We start from the raw sequence: 26,674 nt of genomic DNA, 5'->3' as shown, positions 1-26,674 counted from the left end.
CGAAGTGACTTTAGTCGAAAAATGGTTTCAATCTGTGACACAGTACCTAGTAGTGCTATTTTCTATAATCAGTTCTATCCAGTATTGAGAATCTTACATTAAAAATGTACTTAAAAAATAGTTTCCACGGCAACTGCTAGAGGCGATGATCATGTTTTCATACATATAGCTAAGAAACAAGGCAAAGGATCGTGCTACAAAGTTACCAAAAATACGTCAAAGCGCTGAAATTAGTCTCTAAAAAAATTTACATTTATTGACTATTAGCGTAGGTACCTATTTTTTTTTTGTACTTGACGCACATGCTCAACGATTGTCAATTCCAATTTTATTTATTTCGAAATCTTTGAACGATGTGCAATTTTAAAGCAAGTGAGTTTTTAAGATTCGGATTATCGAGCCCCATATAAGTCCTTATGACGTTCAAAATGTGCTACCTACTCATTTTAGCTAGAAATTGGTGATCAATTTTAGAGCGGCAAGGTTCGTTTCGAAACACAATCAGTCCATCCCAGAGCAAAAGGATTTACATTCAAAAGGTTATTGTATCTTAGAAGTTAGAAGGCCTGTGCTCGAATAAATTGGTTATAATATTATGTAGTTATCTTTTATTCTATCCATTGTTTATTAAGCCTAAATCTTTTTTTGCGTCGTCTCTTCTCTTAACTCGCCGTCTCTTTGTGTTGTCTCCAGTCGTATCCTTTGGAGCCCTTTGAGTACCTAGTTTGGTGCGTTCGGTCCCGTCTTCGCTCATTCTACAGTTAACTTCTAGTCAGATTCAAATATCAAATTAGCCAGATCCTGTTCTTAATTAGTTTATCATTAATTTTATTACCGTTTCTATATTCTTCTAATTTGTGAATAGTAACAAGTTTTATCAAACGATACTTTATAAATAGCCACAAAATACAATCAACATAACAGGGTTCAAGAATGCTGGTAAATATCATAATAATTGGAAAATTCCCACTTTTTTCACCAATATATAAAATAGTCTTATTTCTAAGGCGTAAGGTTGATATTTGCGTGTGTTTGTTGATAGTCGACATAGTCAGACAAACCGAAAAGGTTATCATAGCAGACGGCCGTTGCATAATTTGTGTCTCGAGTACAATTTAAATAGAATGCGTTCTAATTATTTTGTGTAACAAATAATGACGCAGTGTCTGAGAATGTAGGAAAAATAAACATAAATATCGACACTGCTTTTCATTTGCGTCGTAGCAACTCAGTTTTCGTCTTTGACCTTAAAAGCATTAAAAAATCGTATTTTTTTAAAATTAAAAGATGAATGTGTAGACTTTCGGAAGAAGAATAGTACCTAATTATTCGTTTTTATAAAGGTTACGTTTAAAACTTCAGTCGCAAACAAGTTCTTATAAACGCAGATTTAGAATTGTTTCTAAATTTTCACGTTGCATAATATGTATTATACACATAGAATACGGGAATCAACGCGAAAATGCATTTTACACTTGCGACCACGGCCAATGAAACTGCGGCGAAACGTCCAATATTCTAATGTATTAGAGACTAGCTGACCCGCGCAACTTCGCTTGCGTCACATAAGAGAGAATGGGTCAAAATATTACCCGTTTTTGTAACATTTTTTATTGCTACTCTGCTCCTATTGGTCGTAGCGTTATGATATTCAAATCGGACCAGTAGGTCCTGAGATAAGCGCGTTCAAACAAACAAACAAACTCTTCAGCTTTATAAAATGAGTATAGATTAGTATAGATAACATTTACGAGAACTTACAATGATATAGAATGATGTGAAACAAACGTCGCCTTAGTTTCCACACCAACATGACCAGCTAGACTACACAACGACGTAAGTTTACAAACCTACAACAAAGTACAGGCTGTAGATCATAATATTTATATTAGACACATCTAGTTTAATATTGTTGCAAGAAAAGACGCAAAAACCGCTTATCCGGTTGCAAGAGAACTTTAGATCGTTATGTAGTAAAAACTTAAAGTTGATACATTCGTTTCTCGTTTACGTAAATAACATACATTTGAAATATAAATAAGTTCCTTAGAATATGCCGTCTTAGTGCAATTCGAGGGTCCTATTGAAAAGCGCACTCAGCACATGATACTTTCAAAATATGTATTTAAAATATTCAGCAGGCATGAGTAAGTAGTAATCTAAACCCGAAAAATATGTTATTAAATATTTCGGAATCTACAAACTGTGCTGAGCAGTATTATTATTTGTCGTATGGTCAGTGGTCAACCTAGTGTCAATGTTGTTCAAGCCGCCCGAAGGCCTTTGACTTGGCTTAACGACTGTTATCTTATTGATAACAACCGGGACCGACTTTTAACTCCGAAGCATGGAGACGCTCAGTTCAAATACCACTATGCGGCCACCCATCTATGAAATGTCCGCGCCAACGTTGCTTAACCCAATGATTGTTTATCGACCGGTGAGTGCAACTAGCCACGAGTGCCTCCTGAGCAGTTCTCACCAGCAGTTCAGCACTGCTGAGCATTTTTATGTCGGAATGTTGAGTCATTGACAGAAAGATACTCATTTATGAATAGATGGTAATTTTTGGGGTCGGAATCAATTTAGTATGAAGTTTTTTTTACCAATTAATCATGTCGTGATGTAAAACGTGTTATATTATTATGGTATGGGCTGGCCCGGGGCTATTAAGCCCTAAGCCAGGTTTGGAGGCGGGGCAATGGTAGGTTTGTTATAATATCTAAGCCACTGATGTTTCGATGCCGTCATAATCCGCATTTAACTCGATTTTTAAGATCACCAAACATCGATGAACGATTACAGGCAACTTTCAGATGCATAAAGCTATCATATATCTATAATTTACTTTCTACCAAACTTCTCTTCTACGATAGATAGATCAACTATAAATAGAAGCTATCAAGTATCCTTATTTCAACAACTTTACACTAAGTTCAAACCAATATAGCTAATCTATCGACCGCTAGCCAAATAAACAAATTACATCTAAAAACGGCCCATACATCAAAATACTCAGTTCCAAGCATACCACAGATATACGAACAAAAAACTACAATGGAGCGGCCTTCAACTCGCATCCTACATCCACGTGGGTGGAGTCGACATCATCGTCATATTTCGTGACAATTTTAATTGGACATGTATCCATCCATTGTGATGCCGCGTGAGTGTCTATTATTGTTTTGAAACAGGTAATTTTGTTGTTATAAGGCAAATATACGAAAATTTACAGCCTGTCATGCAATGCCACGTTTTAGTTAATTGTAGTGCGATAAACTGCTGTGTCAGTTGGGATAAATGTCGTTTAACTATATTATACGCCTGCTTGTGTAAATTTTGCAGCAATTTACTTAAAGGGATGTTGGTACGGATTGGATTATCTGTGATATTATATGTCATTTTTTGTGTATGTCAAAGATGTAATTTTTCTTTTGATCCAACACAGGAGTAAGTTTGGGCTTACGCGGCGGTTATTACTAATTAGTATAGCAGTAAAAGTTCCCAAAGGGGAGTGAGTCCACAATTTCCATTTTTACTACGTAAAACTTTGCTAACCTTTAAAACTAGTATTCGTCAGTTGTCTATCTTTTACAATGTCTTAAATATATTACATTATACTTTATTATAAACATATAATTTAAACACTTATACATAATATACCTACTTTAAGATATTATATCTAATATCCGTGGTCGCAGTTCACGGATGTAAGTCTGTCAACGTAAACTTGACAGACTTACATCCATTCTAAACCATAACCCGTGCGATTATTATGTATACAAAAGTACATTGGTCTGTATTTTGTGTAATCAAGATTGAAATGTGATATTAATCCATTTTTGTCCTAGAGCGGTCTTAACTAAAACTCCAAGCTATTTTTAAAAAAATGTACGTATATCCTTTTAATTCGTACTTTTAAGTAAGCAGAATAAAATAAGCATGTTGTAATTCAATAAAAGAGATGCTTAATGGAATAGTTTTGTATGCAATTAAAAGACTCTGTAAGTTAATTACAGCTGTAATATATGCATTACAATATTTCAACAAATTGGAGGCTATTCGCGTCACAATCATTCGACAAAAAGTATTTTTCTGTAAAAATAATAGTATTGATCTATTGATATAACAAACCTTAAATTGCTCGATTTTTTTTACAAAATACCTTTAAAGTTATGAATGTATGATGGTATTTTGTGACTACAAGCAGACTCGCGTCATAGGCTTGTATGTCGATAATTCTATTTAATTAGTACAATTTATCGATCTTCATTACCTTTATTACCTCTAATGTCCTTATTATACATAAAGTACGCAATTACATTTAATTAACTAGTAATTGATTTATCCACGTGAAACGGTTTCAGCAAATCGTGCAAAGTACAGTAAAACGTTGGTATTATGTACCTGATAAATAATTGCGAATGATAAGGTTCAATGTTAATAAATCATAAATAATGACGAAATAATTCTACTTACATAATTGAATGCAAAAGTTTGTATGAATGGATGAATTTGAAATTTCTGAATTTAGATAAACTTAGACAGGTGGTAGCATAACACGCTGGATTATCATGCAGACTAAGCCCCGGTTAAACCTCTCCTGAATAAGTATCGGTTAGTTAATTAGTTGGAAGTTTATCCAAAACATTCGTAAGCTGCGAAACTGGCTCGAAAATCGTTACGTGCTGCGATCCTTTCAAACTTCTTTTGCTTTCTTGTAGTTTGAATACATTTGCTGTCATTTTATCTACCAAATTCACTGCCAGTGATCAGTGTAGGATCCCTACACTGATCACTGGCAGTGAATCTGAAACTAAGAGTATCACTAAATGCGTTCTCTACAAACTCTTTGCTTTATTCACATTCATACATCTGGTTCAGTGGTTCCCAGCCTGTGTTCCGCGGACCATCAGTGGTCCGTGGAAGCCAAAATATGGTCCGCGAATGAATTTGAAATTTATTTTTTTCAGGATGATTATTACACTTCATTTTTAATATACTCACATAGTGGTTCCTGCTAACAAGAATAATATAAAAGTGGTCCCGGACTAAGAAAAGGTTGGGAACCCCTGATTGAGTTGTACATAACCATTGCTTTATCGATATTCATACATCTTGTCTTATATGACCGTCGATTACAAGTACTAATACACACTTATAACAATGTTAGTAATAGTCTAGTGGCTTACGTAGCATGATATTTGCACCTGATATTGTACCTTCAGTACCCTATTACCGCTCTTACGATAAATTATATGGTAAATAATAAGTACTTATAAAGTTATGAACCAAGAAACTCATATACATTTGCAAATGCTCTAAATACGTTAATTTATACGTGCTTAGGTATATTTTTAGACTCTTTTCTATACTCGATGATACCAAAGATCCGTAGAGTTTTTGACTTTTTGTTTTAAAGAAATAGTACTTTCAACATACGATATGGGCGCTAATAAGATTTTCATACACACATTATCGATAGCTAATAAATAAAATCGAGCTTTATGGCACTATTTATCAATAGAAGCGTACTTTTTCTTAGCATCGACAATATTCTAAAAACCTTTCTTACTAACAATATTTCATTCCCAAAGTATGCTCAGATAGGCGTGGTTTTTTTATAAACAAAGAAAGATTAATGTTGTTTAAGAGCCGTTAATCTAAACAATCGGCTGTGCAAATATCGCTTAACCTTGAAACTAACGTCTTAGGTCATACAGCTCTCGTCTACGTATTATAACTATTTATTTATATAAAACAACGTAAATCATACGATTATTTACCAAACATTACGCACCACGGCTTTCTTAATACGTAATGTATTAAATCAATAAAAAATGTGGCAACTATAATTTGTCGGTTCGTTGCGATTTTACACATAAACCATTGAACCGATTTTCATGAAATTTTGCTGAAAATTAGTTAGAAAACCTATGACAAAAGTTAAGTTACTTTATTGTCAAAAATCAACCCGAAAAGAGCTGGATTTGGGGATGAAAAGTTGAACGCGAGAAAGGCCGCGTGGATCATTTAGTGTCAGTATAAATCTATAGCAATTGTTTCACTAGAAAATGAATGGCGTAATCAATATCTTTTGTTTGTAAAGTTATGTGTAAATACGTATTTTTATAGTCTTTATGACCTCATCTTTAGTTATTGGCGTTTTGCGCAATATGTCATTGTTTTCTTCGGTACAAACGTCCTTATTAGAAATGATTTAATTGTCTTAGAGGACATTTATGAATAAGAGTATTTCATTAAGGTAAACAATGCATACCCATAATATGAACACAAAACTCTGTCCTTTAACACGTTCACGACTAAACAACTGAACCGATTTGGATGAGAATTTTTATAGCGAGGAGTTTGAGATGCCCGATCAGACATAGATACTGGCAAGACTACTGACTACTGTATTTTTTCAAAAATTGTGACACTGCGTTAATCTATTACTATTTCTCTACAAAATATATTTTATATTACTAAATTATCAACAGTTCATACACCGACTCATACAAGTATTACTAGTCCCCCCCTTAGGCAGTCCCTATGATAGACGTCATACAAGCCCTCCACCTGATCATGAGCTAGGTGCGTGCTCCAGAAATAGAATAACAACCAGTGACATCAGGATAATAGCTATAGTCCAACGAGGAAGTCTGGGTCATACTTCTAACACATTGACGTGGGAGTCTATAAAGCCAAAAAGACTTAAGTAGATTTATATTCAATTCGCTTTATGTAGTTTTTCCGCTGAACGTATTTCAGACATCAGCAGAAACGCGAGCGGTTTGTTAGGTTTCAATTGATAGAAAGTCTTAAGTGATCATGAAGCGAAAAGATCTTACGCTCTTTTTATATTAAGAATAGAATTTCCTTCTCCAGAATGAGCATTGTATTTTCATTGATAAAAGGTAGTAAGTGATCTTAAAATTAGCACACCTTACGCCTTTCTTCTTCGAAACATTTTCTCGAATGTTTAGCAATATGACGTATTGTGTTCTGGTTTTTATCAAGTGTGTAAATGCTGTGGTATATAAAAGTTAATTGGTTTTAAAAGTCAGTACATTGTTAGTGTAGTTTAGTTTATTTAGTACTAGTTTATGGTAACTATTTCTTTTAAACGTTGTTTACGATGAACTAATTTTAGATGGGCTTTGTGCGTTGTTTTATCTCAAGCTAAAAAAGATATACTAGGGAATGGTTTTGGCTGTTTTTTTTTACTATAAATTAGCTTTATGAAACACGATTTGCTATGACTTACAAAAATGTATTTTCTCTGTAGATATAAATATCAAATGAGTAAAAGAGAGAGATATACATGGTTTTAGTTCTTAGTACGGTAGAACGGGGTTACTTTTGAATACAGGGTTTACTTTAAAATGGAAAAAAAATATTTATGCGAACAATTTACTTATTTCTATAATCAAATTCACCCCAAATTTTCCTAAAGTAACCCCATTCTACGGTACTAAGCGCCAGTTTCACGGCATAATTATAAGTAACCGAGAACTTATTCAATAGATAAACTGACAGCAAATATATGAAAAAAGCTGTCAACATTTCACTTGAAAAGCCAACCAATACTTGTACAAAAGTTGTTAAACCGGGACTTAATGTCAAAAGACTAAGCACATTTTTTCATCATTTCTTTTCATGTCTAAAAGACTTCAAGTGGAAATTACACCAACCTCAACTAAAGCTAGTTTTTCGTAATAAGAAAATCTTTTTTTAAATTGAATGATGTAACCATTCTTTAACATTCCTTTTCATCAAAACCTATAATTAATTACAATTATAAAGAAATCCTTCTACACGCTATCATGACGCATTCACGTGATATTTAGGTATAAGGAGATGAATAGCTACGAACTATCTTTAATAACAAAAAAGCCGTAATTCTGACATGGCAAAAAGTTTGCAGCAAATTATCAGCAATTAAGAACAGACAACAACAAACTGTTCGGGGCAAAGTATTCGTCTAAAGTTAAGTCTTGACGCCGGTGTATAAAGATGTTATTAAATATTCTAGAAGATGATGTTTCGACCAAAAATAATTTATTTCATTATCAAAGTAGAAAAAAAATGGCAGCGATCGAATGTCACATACATTACCATAGATAGAGAGAAAATTATATCGTTTTCAGGCGACGACACTCTAGTCTGCTGGCAAACTCTTTGCCAAGTCAGTTTTAACCAAGTATTATTAACTATATGCTTTAATTTATTATATCGGGTTTAATTATTCCGTCCTTGTATCACAATGAGGGGCGGAGTCGAGATCTGTATCAACTGTATGAGATCTCTAAGCTAACAGAGAATTACATACACAATCATACATTATTGTACTTTATACTTTCCGCTGTTTAACTTCGCCTTTGCGAAACTGTAACGAGGCTATTACTTCAAGGCATTAATGGTAACGCTTCGAACACCTTTGAAGTACAAAATTAGAATCAATTATAATTTTTCCAGTAATAAAGCATTTCGATTTTAAATCAGTCAATGATGATGATTAAATCCATCAAATATTAAGACGTTTTTCAACCATGAAGCATTGAAAATTAGAATCAATGATAGTTTATTTGCTGAATAACACATTTGATGTTCAAAATTGACTTACAGAAACGATATCATAAAGAGAATTCCAAATATCTGTAATGTTTGATAATTCATTGTTTTTAAATTACGTTTTTCTTTAACTTGTTTGCATTTGAAAGGACGAGAAGATAATATGTTGAGTATTGGATCTATGACTGATTAATTACAGAGAAAGTTGAGCATCGAAAACGTTTTCATAGAGATCTGAGATTTCGATGTTCAATTTTCTGAACAATGCAACTGTGCGGGCGCCTCTTATTCTCCTACATGACCAAACTATATACCAAGATATATAGACATAAGACTTATCAATTTTGAATTCTAAAACCGCTACAATAAACAGGTTTAGATATTATCTGTAACCACCAGTGGCATGTGAATTAATGACTGTAGGAAGATGCGAACAATTGAATGTCGCTGAACGAGATAAGATCTTTTAATCAGTCTTGTGGTCTTGTATGTTGCGTTTTATTTTAGAAGATTATTCAAGTAAATGTCATGAGGACATTTTTTCTTTATTCAAAAGAGGTGGCATTATAAGTAGAAGAATGTAGATTTGCTGGCAATTTTCTAAAGAAATATATATATAGTAAAATATATATTAATAACTAGCTGACCCGCGCAACTTCGCTTGCGTCACATAAGAGAGAATCAAGATTTTCCCCGTTTTTGTAACATTTTCTACTGGTACTCTGCTCCTATTGGTCGTAGCGTGATGATATATAGCCTATAACCTTCCTCGATAAATGGGCTATCTAACACTGGAAGAATTTTTAAAATTGGACCAATAGTTCCTGATATTAGCGCGTTCAAACAAACAAACAAACTCTTCAGCTTTATAATATTATTAGTATATTAGTATTAGTATATTAGTATTAGTATTAGTATATTAGTATTAGTATTAGTATATTGGTATTAGTATTAGTATATTAGTATAGATCAGGTCTGAGAATTGAAACGCATAAGTCATTTTGATGTTAAAGCGTCACAGACAAACAGGCATTGCTCGTTTTGTATTTTTATTAGCTTGATTAATATGGTGTCAATTATAAAAAAATACTAAATAACGTATTTTAATTCATTGTATATGTCAACATTTAATTAAATAAAATTGGAAAAGGATTTTTTACGAGTAATAATTTCATAATCTTACACGATAGATCAAAAATCTAGACTTGATTTAAACTTACATTATTGTGATCGTGTATATCTTTGAATGGATACTCGAGAATTTAGGAAAATCTATCAAACTGACTACGAATTAAAGATGTTATGTAGTTAGATAGGTGTTGATATAATTTATCTCAATTACTTACAAAGCTGCACATTGCATACACACATTACACGTGGAACACATTTGCTTACGTTGTAAACTGTTGACTGTGGATTTAGAAATACATTCCTGAAGACTATCGTAATCAAACTTTCTTATAAATATACAAAACCCGCACTGGTCCCGCTGCCGTGGTTACACCGGTTAACCTTTACAAACTTAAATGTTCCTCAAATATCAAATTTTGTATTGCCGAGAACTGTCGGAAAATCCTTTGAATAGATTTTGAGTTTGAGACTTTATTTTATAAAAAACTAGCTGACCCGCGCAACTTCGCTTGCGTCACAAAAGAGAGAATGGATCCCAATTTTCCCCGTTTTTATAACACTTTTTACTAATACTCTGCTCATATTGGTCGTAGCGAGTAGTGATGATATATAGCCTATAGCCTTCCTCGATAAATGGGCTATCTAACAGTGAAAGAATTTTCCAAATCGGACCAGTAGTTCCTGAGATTAGCGCGTTCAAACAAACAAACAATTAAACAAACAAACAAACAAACAAACTCTTCAGCTTTATAATATTAGTATAGATAAATGCAACCCACTAATGACCCACTGCTGGGCAAAGGTCTCCTCCCGGAATGAGGGAGGACGTAGGCATTGAGTCCTATTTTATTATAACTAGGGCTAATGTTTTAACTAGTAGTATTATTTAAACGACTTTTGATGAAATCTCGCTGTAAATATATCGATATTTTATCGTCTCATTATTGCACTAAAGGCATGTCTCTACATAACTAACATTTTAAAATTTCTTTGCATAACGATAACAATTGTTCAAACACTTTTTTGACGTTTTCCACCGATGTAAATGCCATTTTTATCATTACAATACCTAATTGATTGACGTCATCAACATTATCAATAGATGTAATCAATACGTCATCGTTGTATTTAAAATAATTAACATTTATTTTAATCACTAATCAGGCTTAGTCATTAATTTAAAACATTATGTCATTCATTTGACTTTTAGTTAAAAAAGTAAATAAAAAATTAGAACTGCCTCCGTGGCGCAGTGGTTTAGGTCGCCACGCCGATACCACTGCAACGGGAGGTCGTGGGTTCGATTCCCACACGGAGCAATTATTTGTGCGATCCACAAATAATTGCTTCGGGTCTGGTTGTGCTTTGTGTCCGTTGTTTGTATGTTTGTAAAAGTCCCCGCGACACAAGAGCAATTCTTAGTGCGGGAGTTGTCTTTTTTAAGATAAAAAAAAAAAAAAAAAGAATATTTGATTTTTTCATCGAAACTTCTACCGAATATTGTAGCACGCACTATGCTAAAAGAAGTTAGTGTGCGGCGTCGTAATGAATATAAAATATTGCAAATAGCATCTATCGGTAAAGAAGCAGATAATCTATGCCATTATTGAGTTTCGCTCTAATTTTCGTTGTTTCTCTCACTAAAAATGAAGTAAACAGTGGCAGGCCTGAAACTCTTAGAATTAACTATTGTGATATTAGCCTTTATATAGTAAGGCTTAAATCGAAAACTATAACAGATCCTACGTTTTATTAACCGTACATTTAAAGAACTAAGACCAATACATCGATTTGTTTGACAGACTCCCGGTACTTATTCCACTACTGCTTGAAGGTTATCGTACAAATACTTTACCGATCGTAAAGTACAACTGAACTCAAATTATTTATGTGTTTATTGCCATTTATCTTTATTATTATTGCCTTTGAAGGGCTCAAGGATAATTATAAGTGATATCTTTCAAGGAGGTCAAGGGCATATTGCCCGACGTGCCGATGTTGAAGAATCAAAACAAATGCGTAGATTTGTACGTGACGGGCAATTGTTTTAATACTGTAGTTATATATTTTTAATATTATGTATGTATTATGTATATGATGATGTTCAATGTGTACCTGCTCTTGACCACTGAGAGAACATATAATATATTGTAATGGTCAATGTATATAACGTGAATAATAATTTTAACAGTAACTGTGACTCTACTATTTCAATGTTATATGGCGCTGCAGTTTGTAGTGATATCAAGTTAGTAATGCTGGGTTTTTGCAGTAATTTTAGCATTATGTTATTTTACACAAATAGCTTTTTTTTGGCAAATTTTCTGTAAGATCATAATATATGAATAGTATATTGCTAAACAAATACTTATAAATATTAATAGGTGCTTCATAGAGATTACCAACTATCCGACTACCGTATTTCAACCAAATCCATTCAGTACTTTCTACTTTGCGTGAAACCGTACCAACATTCATATATAATTTCAAACTTTCGCATTAATATTATAAGTACACAATACATAAACAAACTGCGTTATTAAATGCGGTAATAACATAGAATAACGATATTAACATAATGGTAGTGACGTCAGCTATTATAATTGATGACGTGGCGCTGATTAAAGTCATTACTGTTTTTGTACACCGCCTGTATACAATAATAATATAAGCGATATATACGTATAATATAGTATACATTGATGAGTTTCTTTATTGTTTATGTACTGTTTGTTTACAAAATCTGCAATGGTTTTGTTACTCTTTTTATCAACTCCAAAAAGGAGCAGGTACTACGTTAGAATTACCTTTTTATATTTATCTTCATCTATAAGTCCAAAATCTAAGAACGGTATTTTTTTTAGGGTAGTATGTTTACTATACTTTAACCTATTCTATGCTTTGTACCGCATTATTTCTCTACACTTCGCTCAGCAGTAAAGTAATCATGAAATACGGAAACCCTTCATAAATAGTAGTTCTCAAACCTCATAAGGTCCTCGTATCGCAGTGTAAAATAGAGTACAAAGTAAAGTATGGATTTCACTTATAATTGTTTGTCGTTACAGTAATCTGAAACAAACTGCACAGTAGCTATCCAACTTCTATCATGAGAGAGATGGCTATAAGATCTATATAGCGCTATCCCTCTCAGACATCGGAACTTGAATTGCTTGTCAAACTACAGCCCTAATTTACGAAACAGTGACCGGATAATCTTCATTGATGGGACAAACAGTTTGTAGTACCTAATACACAAACAAATGTACTTGAATGGCCTCTCCCATTACTCGTTCATTCACTCACATGAACAACAATGTATGAAAGCAACTAGTACAAGTAACGGTTATTTTGTATAACTTGTTGAGACAGCGCTTATCAATGACATTTTTGATTGAAAAGGTAGCAACAATACGTATACAGAAATTTGACTTGCTGTTGCGTATTTGTTTGATAATTAACTTTTATTGTATTTATAATATTATTTAGAGATATGCTGTCAGATTTTTGACTGCAAGGATTGTTTCACATATATTCGGTTTGGTATTGATCGGCTTAGCCGGGCGGCAAAACCGAATACATGCAAATAAACCCAATCAGCACAAGCCGGACAAGTGAATCGTGAATCCGTTTTGTTTTTCGATAAATATTGCTGAACCGAACGTGTGAAGTAAATCTAAAAGACAGCTATCAGAACTAAAAAAGATATTTGAGAAAACCTGCACATAAACTTGCATATCTGAGAAAACGTTGTTTTGTAGCACAAATAAAATGCTATTCAAAACTTAAGACGTATATACAGAATTATTATTGCTTTTTTATTATGAGCTCTTTTTATTAATAAACTAGCTGACCCGCGCAACTTCGCTTGCGTCACTTAAGAGAATGAGTCAAAATTTTCCCCGTTTTTGTAACATTTTTCGTTGCTACTCCGCTCCTAATGACTGTAGCGGGATGTTATATAGCCTATAGCCTTCCTCGATAAATGGACTATCTAACACTGAAAGAATTTTTCAAATCGGACCAGTAGTTCCTGAGATTAGCGCGTTCAAACAAACAAACAAACAAACAATCAAACAAACAAACTCTTCAGCTTTATAATATTAGTATAGATTATTAAATAGATGAATATGTGAAACTTAAAAGAATTTCCGAGCATAAAATTAGGGGGCAAAAAGTCAACCTAACCGCAACCTAGCTTAAACAACTAGGTATACTAAATCAAACCCACATTCTAACAATCACAGACTAGACAGGATATACCTGTTTAAAGAAGTTTTTTGCAGCACAAATATCATGTGTTTAAATTACACTTGGTACGTAACCACAAAGACATTTGAATATCAAAATCAACTGCAAAAAATTCGAAAATTTCGGTGGAGATATGATTTTTCGAATATATCTCAAGAGGTAGAGATTTGAAATTAGGTACCTACTATTGGATTGGTATAATGCCGAAAACGAAAATGTCAAGATGACCTGGTATCACGGATGACACTCGATCACGTATCTCAGTTGACAACTATTTGGAAGCCAGCATGCTGAACATTGCTTTCTTCCTTAGATTATAGTGATTAATACGTTACGTCAAGGCAGCAATGTATTCAATAGTGATCATCAATTTGAAATAAACTAGCTGTGACTGTTCGGATCTTGCCGTCGATAGGGTGATTTGGAAGGAAAAGGGAGAGGCTTTTGACCAACAGTGTGACACTAAACCAGGCTAAGGACAGGACCTTTCTTATATACTAATATAATAAGTAGGAAACGAAAGCCTCACTCATAATATCTTCACGTCTAAACCACTTTACCGATCTTGCCGAGAACTAGCATAGAAAATGGAGATGGTTCAATGAAAGGTAGTCCAAAAATCAACTCCGCAATGCCGTTTTTAACCCATATTACACACAGATATGTAGTAAGTCACAAGATAAAAATATGAGCCAAATTGCACTCAAGCCGGGATAGCTAAATACAAATGGCAGTCTCATATTGAATAGTGGGCGTTGAAGTCTACTCAAATAAAAGTTAATAAAATCGTTGACATATTTACACACACCTACAACGTTTGATACTCAGTAAACTCTTAAAATTGCTCATGTGATTCCATTTGTCTCGTTTCAAGATAAGTGGGATGACACGATCGTAACACGTGAATTTCAGATGATAGTAGCTTTAATATAAAACCTAGGCTGTAAAGACGTTGTATTGAAAGATTTGCAGAAAGATTTTGTTGTTATAGCAAAATATTTATCTTTTATAAAAAGTTTACAGGAGGACTTAATGCCTTATCACATGACACATATCGAGATATCGAGATATCGAGATAAAAAGCGTCTTATATTACTCAGAGCAGAAGCAGATCTTCTTGTTAAAGAAGTTGTCAATTCAATAAATCTGTTTTGAATACTCTACCTACCTTTAAATAAACATAGCCTTTACATAATACTAGTACGCAAAGACGTATAAAAAAAGCAAAAGCTTATAAAAAATAAGATATAATTTTATATGGCGGCTAATTTGATATTGAATGAGAAGTTATTTTAATTATAACTTTGAAACAAAACACCAAAGAGGCTAAACCGGTTTCAAAATCAGAAGCGAGATTTGATGTACTTATAATTGTGATAGAAGCTCATAATTTTAACGAAATTGATAAAGGTATTTGTTTGTGAATGATTGAGGATGTAAACAACACAAAGCTTACCCTCAAATATGTATTAAAACTCATGTCATTGGCCAGGATGAAGGTGATAAAAGGATTTTAAAATATATCATGTTATCGTTTTAAAATATGAAATATCAACTCGAGTCAACTGAGAGTAGGTATTCAGAACTAAAGCGTTTGAAAATAACGATCGTATACTAAAACATTAATGTATTTGTGGTCGCATAAATGTCATGAATCATAAAATTTTACAACATAACTCTTTCATTAATGCCTTTGAAATGATTTTTAACCAGCGCAATGAGAATTCAATGGAATAAACCTTATTGCTATAAATCTTTCTAGATCTTTGTTTCGTAGTTTAAAAAACTGGGCAGGCCGCAAACTACTCGATGGTAATTTGGTAGAATCTAAATTTAGAATTAAATGATCTTGGGTACGTTGCGAATCAGGTCAAAGTCGGATCAAAACCGGTAACTTATACATTTTTATTCACATCATGATTATAATGAATAAATGCGGCAATCTCCCTTTAAATACGGAAAGTGTTCCACGTTCATCTGGACTGGTGTTCAAAAATATTCACGTTTTTATTTAGTTAATTTCGCAACATTTTCCTCAAATAACAACTCTACATATTCATGTTTTCAAGATGGGAAAAAATACTGGCCCCTCATACAAAATTACAAAGTCTGTTTTCGTATGCGAATTTGCAATTCAATGTTCAATGTTAATTACCTATTCAATTGTTTCGCGAACGTCTGTTATCATATCAATAGCATTATTGGCTTCATTGATACTTTCAAAAGTATAGTCAAGACAATTAGCCATTATCGTTATAGCTGTACTGACATATAAGCACTGGAATGCAAGATTAATATCTTAATTATAATCGGTATTTTATTCAGGGTAATGGCGAATAGGAACGCGCCTTGAACTATTGTGGCTGATAATTATTATTAAAAACAGTGAAACCTGTTTTCCGTCAACGTTTTTATAAGTCAGAATTCATGAAGTAGTATTATAATTAATTCAGAAAATAAAACAATGACGTTAATGTTAATGACACACAATTGTTTTCCCAAATGTAAGTGTTTAAACTTTGGAGCGAATAATTACACGTTGACTTCGAAGAACTACGTAGTTATAATAAATACAGCAACGTGTACGTGTATAAAGTTAACACGTTGTACATAGAACAGATCGAGGTAAATTACCTTAGGTGGAGTCGGCTCTGGAACATCGGAATCCCACTCCGAGCTGAGGTCGTCACTGGATGCCTCCGTGTAATCCTCGTTCCACGGCACTTCCAACAATGACATCTTCATCTGGTCGTAACCAGGAGACAAGGTCTGCGGTCCATAACCTGGTGGCAACGGACTAGACGCCCTACAGTCCTCACAATTACACGGTTTTGGTCCAAAACTCTCCTTCGTTGGAGAGTCATCTTTGATGTTAGACTTGGAATTCTTCCTCGAATCACGTTTCCTGGCACTCCTCGGAGACAACCTGTTGTTGCACTGCGGTGGTATGTAGTACCTATTAGGTTCAGATGACCGCCTACCAGGTCTCCCGCTGTCCGGAGTCTCTATCTTGACGGGCGGCAGCAACGACATCTTCTTGGTGAGCTGCTGCCTCTCCGCGTCAGTAGGCCTGTCCTCAGAGTCCATGGTGTAACGAATAATGGGAATGGTGAATGTAAACTGTTCCGTGCACTCAGGCATTATTATGAGGTGTCACTTCACGTGCTGTCTCCCGGTGTTTGGATGACAGGGTAACGACATTTTTATGCAAGGTCACACTGATAGTCACTCTGTTGGCGTTGTACGTGAGCGCGAGGTACGCGGGCGACGTACGTGCGAGCGTGTTGTGCACTGCGCATGCGCTGTGACCCGGCGCGGTAGGCTTCACGCAGCGCGCGCGCGCGACTGAACCACGCTCTACCAAATACTGCGCCGACGTCGATGAACAAGATATGCGGGTGATAGCCCAACACCCGCCGTTCATTTAGAAATCACCAGAGCCTTGTGCGTGACTCCAATATAAAAATGCTAGTACATAGTGTTGCAATTTGTAATGTTCTATTTGATGACGTCAATTGCAGTACAGTTCTTAATTAATATTTCCTATTTGTCTATATATAGGTATATCCTTATAGGTTTAATTTATAAGTAATGGGCTATTAAAGTTCGTGTGAAAACATTCTGTTCTCCTGATATACTGTTACGTGTGTAATGAATTGAGTGTTGGGCTAGCACATGTGGTCTAATGAGTCGGTTTATTTGCCGTAGGAAATAAATTGCAGATTGTTTCCTAACTGAGTCATATAACTTGTTTTTGCCAAATCTTGTTCGGTCTAATTTTAACGGTCATTATCAGACAAAGTACAACACAATGTTAATGCGATAATAATTATGTAAACAAGTGCTTCAAGTGCTCTAATTAACGGACGGTTACTGATACTGGACAATGATTGCGAAGAGAACTTTAAAAACAAACGAATGATTGATCGAATGCTGACTGAAAGAATTGGTGTAAAGGCTTTTGTAGCCATACAGTAGATTTAAAAATGATAAACAGATACCTAATCGTCATCGCCCATATGATATTTGCATAAAGGATCGCTTTACAATTTCTGAATATCAGGTACCAGAAATTATCAAAAGAGTTTAATAGTCCCTTAAACGCTTGCTTGCATCAATGTCGCTGAAAAACCGTTTATCAGTTTCAGGATTCATTCTCAATGTTTAGGGTTCTGATAAAGTTTTCAGCTGAGGCCTACTCATAGTTGCAAAGAAAAAAAAATGTGTGAAATCATAGAATGTGACAGCATTTCACAAAAATCCTGCACCGATTACGATGTAATTTGCGATAAACGTCATAATAATATATTCATTCTTAGGAAGTGCATTCCTATATTTATTACTATGACGTAGTTATAGTTAAGTATTATAATCTAACTACATTTAAATATTTTTCTCATGAGAAAAATTATAGTTTTTTCCTATATATTTATGTAACGTCATCGGCATAAAGATTTTTAGAGTGCATTTGAAAAAGATCTTTAGATATTAAACTGTTATGTACTGCATTTCTTTTGACGTGTACTTAAATTCAAACATTTTACTAAATGAAATGAAGGGGTTGAAAAAGAGATCATTTTAACAAATATTATTTAGATTGTCAGTGCCCTACGATTGACGGCTAGCTAGCTGAATATGTACAATTTAGTAAAAATGCATATTTAATTAAATCAGTGTTAACTTTACAATTTATATTGGTCTGAAAAGATAGCACTTATTTCAATAGGACTCCAACACATGTTAAAAATGTCGAAGTTTGTAAAGGTTGATGAATGTTTGTTATTGTGTCACGCGAATGCATTTTCATGAAATTCTGCGAGGAGATAGTAAATGCCTTGGGGAGAAAGGTAAGCTGTAGTCCTGTATAATAACGCCTAAGTATATAGGTGTAAAGTCACACATCAACAGCCTTACTGAGGCTTCATTTGTCGTCATAAATAATATTATAATTCAATTACCATACTCACGATGACTAGTGATTTAATTGATAATAACTAAAAACTATTTGTGGTTAACGAGTAAAAAAAAAATGTTTTGTGATACAATCTACGCGCCATCACATGGGATATGAATTGTAAAGTTAGTTCTATTTTAGGCACATGTTCTTTTTTTGCTTAATTAAAACCGGATACTTATTTAAGAATTAAGAACACGCCTATATTGACCAGTATCACTAATAGTATTTAGATTAAAACGAGTGGTCTATAAAATGTTTCAGCTATTTTCATTAGCTCTACCTTGCGAACTAATGCAAGGCAACTAAGGTACTACCGTTAATTCATAGAAGTTTAGATTAATAAATGATTTAATTGTGTAAACCAGTTACAATTGAACAAAATATAAAAACATTGCCTTATAAATTAATGTCAGACAATTTTTTGTACCACTTTTATGAGAGCGTTTCTCGATTTTATATTTATTGTAGAAAGAGTATTAGTTTCAAGCACGAGAATTGAATTACGTTTCATTATTTGACTGATAGGTACTCTCAATGGGCAACTAATTATAATCCTTTGAGACATTTTTTTTAAATATCAATATGGTATATTAATAGGTATATTTTTGTCGCTATAATTAAATTACTAAGAGACTCTATCTTAAATTTAATTATAAAACAGACTATACACTTAATTATAGAGGGCAATTAATAGTCAATAGATCATAAGTTTTGAAAATGTGTGTGTTTTTTACGTAGGTTTAAATTATATTAACGTTACAAATGAATAATACATATTGAAAACAAACTTAAATTGTCACTTGAGCCGATTCAATAAAAAACTTTCACGTAACAAGTAGAACAGTTTCGGTGGACACTTGTCAATATTTTGTCCCGTATTTAAAAGGTCACTTGTTCGTACACAATAGGTCATTAGTTGTCAAAATTATTTATTGAAAGTAACAAAAATAAGATATAAAAATACATATTTGTAATTTTTTACGACATCATTTCGATAGCAGGTAACTTGTATGAATTTTTAAAGCACAGTTATTTTTTCATACAAATATTTTGAATTATAATGCACTGCTTGCTATGTATTATTTATTTTTATTTAAAACCCGTTTTTTAGGTGCGGAATAATATGACGACGCAATAATATTATAATTAATGCCAATCCAGCTAATAATATCTCAAGTTTATGTATGGTTTCTGTTTTTCTAATAATTTTTCTTTACTGATACTCTTAGCCATTTTAGTATTTCTACAAGTTTTAGCTAATAGAATTATGATTTTAGTGACTGCACAGTTCCTGCAGTGATATCAAATATAGAGCTAAATACTTATATCAGCTTAACCTTTTTTCCAAACCATGTTGGAGTCGGCTTCCAGTCTCACCGGATGCAGCTGAATACTAATGTTTTACCTGACCTCCACAACCTAGTTACCTGGGTTATAGCACGATACCCTTCGGTAAGACTGGTTGTCAGACTTTCAAGCTTCTGACTACTGTTAACGACCGTCAAAGATCTCTGAAAATTAACGGCTGGGACCCACAATTTAACGTGCCTTCCAAAACACGGAGAAACTCGATATGTATAAGATGGTCACCCATCCAGAGAACAACCTCGGCAAGCGTAGTTTAACCTCAGTGATCGGTCCGCACGTCTGTTGTTAACTAAGCCACAGGCGCCTCTATAGAACTAAAGACTTAATAACAGTAAATCACCGCATTTTACGTTTCATTCCTAATAATGTATGAATTCCTAACTCAATTCAAGAGCGTTAGGATTGTTTTTTTTATTAACCTATTATTATCCTACTGCTGGGCATGAATCCTTCATAGTGATGAATAGTCACAAATATCATCATATTATTATAGAAGATATTAGTCAGCGTTTTCTTAAATTTCTCTCTTTCTTCCGGAACTTAAAAAAACAAAGTATCAATCAATACGTTACAATGTAACAGACACTTGTAAATTCGCGGAAGTATTAAAATTCACTTACATTTACGACCTCTTCGAAAAGAGTCCAGGCTCATTGCATTTTATTTTATTACGCCTTGTTCTCAATGGTGAAACGTACCCTTAAACCATTATTTATCACATATAACTTGTGATAAATCAATAAACAATTTACAAAAAGTATCATCGTCAGGAAGTTTTTTGTTCATAAATATTTAATGTACCGTGACGTCATTGTACGGTAGTTACAACGTTTAAATAGGTGTTGGGTACATTTTGATGGAACACAAAAGTTAAGTATTTAACGTGTTTCGTTACGGTCTGTCAGAAAAATTCAAAATATTTTTTTAAATGCTTAAGTTAGACAGCAATTTGAAGCGAACATTGCCTTTTGATGACTAAACCGTTGAAACGATCTTGGTGAAATTCAGTACGAGAATAGTGCAAGATTATACCTTTCAACAATTATCTTCTATAAGATGAAATAGAGGATGCCCACGAACAAGGCTGCGGGTTGTAACTTTGTCAGGTTGTGTTAGATTATCTAAGTAAACATAATGATATTCATTTATAGTTACATACCGCTCAGCGTTAATTGTCGTCTTTGATTTCGTAATAAGAGTCCCTTACCTGTAAAAAAACATTATTTCATCAGAACATTGGCAACATAGAAAATCGTATCAACTATATAGATTAAAAGATGCCAATTCCGTATTTCATAACTGTAAAGTCACTTGGTAACACAATCATTTAAGTACATGCTATGTCATCGCCATTGTGTAATACGGTTCAATCTTTCCTCTATACCAATACGGTTCCAATGAACTAAATTATATTAAAATTGTGTCTATTTGTATACTCCATAATTGGTTTTGTGACGTCATACACCACTCCCATCCGCCTTCAATTCCCATTCCACATCCTTTAATGAAATCATGACGCATTGATTACGATTGATCAAACCTTTGTGGTGGAAATCACTGGGTATTATGAATTGCGAAAGTATTTACAAAATACGGCGTGTCTCTGTAGTATGGGTGGTAGTATATACGACTGCTTATCGCCAGTTTTCGAGTTTGATTCCCGAGTTCTCTATATGCAATAGTAAGTTTGGAAAAACGTGGCTGTATTTCATACATGAAGTGGTATGGTGATCTTATGTAAGTATATAAATAATTTGTGTATTTAAAAAATGAACTAATGTATAAATTCAGGCTGTATAATAATCCTATTTTGAAATAACTTACTAACTTTTATGTATAATACAGTACATACTGCGTGCATCAAAGCTAGCAGGGCGGTCAAGCCGTCAAAGACTATCTGTTGCCGCCACCCTTTCTAATAACTGAGAATCCGCCTTCCATTTTGCAAAGGGGTGGTACGTAAAAGCTTTTGATTGGGGTTGCAAAATCATCTTATTTTCAAAGGGACGCAACAAGTACGGAGTTTGTTATTGGTTGACTCAAATACTCGTTGTTTCTTATGTTCGGTCAGCCGGACTCGACCCCCTGACTTAAATAATCATCTTTTTAAAATAAATATTCTTCGTTCGAGTTAATCTTTCCACAATTTTACATCTATTTATTAGGATATAAAAAGAAAATTAGTTTTGTCTATAAGAGCCCGCAGCTCGGTAACTTGTCTGATATTTGGCAACAGGCTTGCCCCCTATTAGATGGAACTAACATTGTTAATGGCGACACGTGAATATGTTACACCTCTTCATACAAATTTGGATAAAACATGCATATTATGTACGTCTGTATAATTTATTTCATGATGATCAGGAATAATACCCATTACAAATTATACGACTGTAACTTATATCTGTAATTAAGTAGATATTTAGATTACTTTTACCAAGCATTTTCCTGTAGTTCCAGACCAGTTTTATTAATCTTATTAAAACACGCACGGGTTTTTTTTAACGCCATCGGGGTTTTTTAAGAATCATTTCCTTTGATTTCTTTATTGAGTTGACATTTTGTGGTTAAATTACTATTCTGTATATGTAAATCTTGAAAGTAGATTCATAAAACTCGACCACAATGTCTAGGAGCTATTCGTAAAGTTTCTGATCAGTTTGCCGGTATTCAGCAGCGTGATTCTTTACCATTATCGACTATCAACAACCGGCTACGTATCGGGAAATTTTGTATGAAAATTGGCTTCTAACAGTTCTTTACTTATGTACTACATTTCAAATGTCATACTCTCGTTACTCGATTAGGTATAGCAACTGTAGAGAATCGCGCTACAGTAATATGATCTTCTATAGATGGTTCTATCGAGTATCACCGGATTGACATTTGAAAATATACTGCAAAAATTGTTCCTACTGCACCCGTACACGGGCGCTTTGATAAGCGCCCGTGCAGTAGGAACTACTTTTCATATAGAAATTACGATACCTTGTCGATTGTCGATAGTCGATAATAGTAGGAAATAGCACTAGTACGAATTGAACGAGAGTGGGGCTCAAACGAATGAGTTGTAGCGGCAAACCACATGTGAACGTGTTATATGATTATTCTACATGCGTAAAATGACTTGGCATTTCATCACCAATTTCATTCAATTCTTTGAAATGGTCTCCTGCGTCATAGTGGTTTGTGAAGGAACCGGACCGTAGACCATCATAATGATTTAATAAGCAGTTGCGGTCGGACCACTACTGCTTAATAATCAAAATTCAGGGACTGCAGGTATCAAAAATGAATCAACGAAACTAAATACGGAAACGAAAAAAAGCAATAGTATTAAATATAATAAACAAGAGTTGCAGTGTTAGAGTAAAAAAAAATATTGGAAGAAACAACTGATAGAACTTATGTAGCATAGCAACCATATATTTAACAATTAGCTAGAGAATAAACAATTTTATAGACGCTCTACCTTTCTAATTTACATCCTACGAACTATAATTATACACTGTTTAACATTTTTCACTCATGTACAGTTTCAAAATTAATTGAAAGTGACAAAACACTGTATAACTAATTAATGCATACACGCGCGACGTTTATTGGTAACACAGCCAATCTATAACAAATAGGTATAATAAAAGAGAGACTTAAAATAATAATGACGTAACTACAATGGCGTGTACCAAAAGCTATTTTTAGCTGATCAGATAAAACGAATTAGTTTTTCTACAGTCGATATCATTATGAACATGCGATACAGCGATCAGAACACGTTACTTCCCAGACTATTAGTTGATCCATTGTTAGGAAATCTGATGAGATAATACCACTTTTATCCCTTTTGGGTTTTTAATGACATCTTGTGGACTAAGAATAAATCTTGTGGTGGGACTTTACCAAGAGCTCTCAGACATGAACGATCCCGGAAAATACCTGACGTGTATCAATTAACAACACACACGATAATCTGATTCCAGACTAAGCAGAGTACTAGGGTTACCAGATAACTGATATATCGATAAATTTACGACCAGACTCAGAACAGAAAAGATACTTGTGCCCATCACACAAATATTTGTCCCGGGTAGGATTCTAATCCACCACACCACTGCGCCAAACGTGCAGTTTAATATAGTGGTTAGGATGCATAGATGATGGTATTAATATAAATTGAGCACATAAGAACTAATTCATTGGTAAAGGCTTACGTCTTCGATTGCTTACACTGTCAGAACTTAAGGCAAACAGCCGAACACAATAATTGACACGAAGAACTAGATCAAAACCGTGTCATTACTTTATAGTCTTTATACAAAATACTGGGTAAACTATTCGCAACGTAATCTTTCTCTCGGGCTTACGCTTTGTAGAGAACTTTCCATAGAGTTCTGACACACGATTAGGGTTAACGACTGTTTAAAATGCAGTGTATACTTATACAGGAATGCGTGATAAATCGCACAGCTTCAGTCAAACTGTCTGCCAAAATGAAGTTTATTATAAGTATGACAGGTTAGACAACTGAGATCTTTCAACCGCGAAATCATCATACGATTACAATAATATTGGAATAAAACATAATATTCTAATATAAACTATACGATACACTTATAAAAGTAAAAATACATCTTTTGAATCACAAATAGGGATACAAAATCCATAATTCAAAACGTCTAATGACGTTCAAATGAAACCTAGGTCTATACTCTGACATGTTAAGCGATTCAAGTTCTATGGTCAGACAAGGATAGCGCTATACGGTTTGTATATGGCTATCTCTTTCTGGCGGTGGGATTTCGATTGCATTCTTCGACGCCTATATTAACATTGCTGAAAGACGGAGGGTCGAAGCTCTTGACTATTGGCATAATATTATATAACGATGTAAATAAACCCTGTTACGTCAATTACTGCGCAAATGTATTGCATTAGTACACTTATTTTACAATGCAATTGCTTTTTGAAATTCATAATAGGTTGTAAAAAAGTTAGTAGTTGTTTCTGTCTGTTTGAATTACTAGGTTTTATTACACCACGGACCAATTTGCACTGTTATTATACTAACAATAATGATTTCTTTAAAAGTCCTTCAATATAATGACTCTATTACGGTTCATCTGCTGGGCAGGGGTCTCACTCTGAAATGCGAGAAGTGTTAGACTTTGAGACCACCACGCTGGCTGACGGATTGGGGACATAACATTCAAAAAATATTTAAAGAACTCTCACTCATGCTATATTTCATCACTTCGTTTTCACCGTTATAACAAGGGCTATTAATTCTCATAGAACACATTTAGAACTTCGAAAAGTTAATGGTATGTTGCCTTGGGTTTGAATTATCGACTAAATGCATACATGCACTACTCGGCTATCAATTCCATCCAGGCCAAATTTGCTAAAAATGCATGTTTTTAATGACGTGCTTTGATTCATTAATTGAATCCTTCGTGAAGTAACACTACGTCAAGACCTTAAACAAAAGGTTAACTTCCATAGAAGTAGTAAAGATATTACGATTTTTTTGGGTTTTTTTTAAGGAAAATCCGCTTGCATTCTGGCAGTTTATTATTCATAGCTGACCCGCGCAACTTCGCTTGCGTCACATAAGAGAAACATAATTTTCCCCGTTTTTGTTACATTTTTCACTGGTACTCCGCTCCTATTGGTCGTAGCGTGATGTTATATAGCCTATAGCCTTCCTCAATAAATGGGCTATCTAACACTGAAAGATTTTTTCAAATCGGACCAGTAGTTCCTGAGATTAACGCGTTCAAACAAACAAACAAACTCTTCAGCTTTATAATATTAGTATAGATGTTTAAAGTTACAATGATAGGGAAAAAGTAGATTAAACTTAGTGAAGAATGCATAGCTATTCAGTAAGAACATTTGTGGTGATTAAAAAAATAAAAAGTTGTAATAAATACTTTTGACATCAGAGTCCGAAAAATATAATTTTGTTCTTATACAGCGGAAGGATTTGGCCTTGAGTTCATATAATATAATTATGTTAAAAAAGAAACAAATAAGTTCAACAGTTAAAGTAACATTTTATTGCAACAATAAACTAAATCATAGATAAAATTTATAAACAAGCTTGATAATTTTATTAAACTCAATCGTTATCATTAATTTCGAACTCCAAATAGTTTCTTACTTTAACCCATCAATGAAATCTAGATCAATCACTATGACGCAATAAATAAAAATACCTTACCAGGTAAAATAAAAGTTTAAGTTTCGCATAAAAGATACAAAGTCTTAAATAACAGGAAAATATGTTATCTACCTACTTCCGTCCAAAATACTTCAAAGACAAAATTATTGAATGGATTCGGTAAAAAACATTAGTATCTGTTTCTTAGTAACTGTCCTATTTGCACGGGA

General features: G+C 33.8%; 1 protein-coding gene across 6 annotated transcripts in view; it reads right to left on the bottom strand.

Annotated features, from left to right (window-relative positions):
• Positions 1 to 26,674, bottom strand: part of IP3K2 (Inositol 1,4,5-triphosphate kinase 2) — a 177,944-nt gene that overhangs the window by 49,544 nt on the left and 101,726 nt on the right. Inside the window, exon 1 of one of the 6 annotated variants that reach the window (XM_076121295.1) lies at positions 16,591 to 17,321. The exons of the other annotated variants lie outside the window; for them this stretch is intronic. Coding sequence (XP_075977410.1) covers positions 16,591 to 17,097 — 507 coding nt within the window. The 5' untranslated portion in view covers positions 17,098 to 17,321. Of the gene's footprint in view, positions 1 to 16,590; positions 17,322 to 26,674 lie in introns of those variants that run through there. 6 annotated transcript variants of the gene reach the window in all.

This window comes from Anticarsia gemmatalis, chromosome 12 (genome assembly GCF_050436995.1).
Source record: "Anticarsia gemmatalis isolate Benzon Research Colony breed Stoneville strain chromosome 12, ilAntGemm2 primary, whole genome shotgun sequence".
Classification (NCBI taxonomy): domain Eukaryota; kingdom Metazoa; phylum Arthropoda; class Insecta; order Lepidoptera; family Erebidae; genus Anticarsia; species Anticarsia gemmatalis.
The sequence above is the reverse complement of the archived record's forward strand: the minus strand, read 5'-3'. Positions and strand labels throughout refer to the sequence as shown.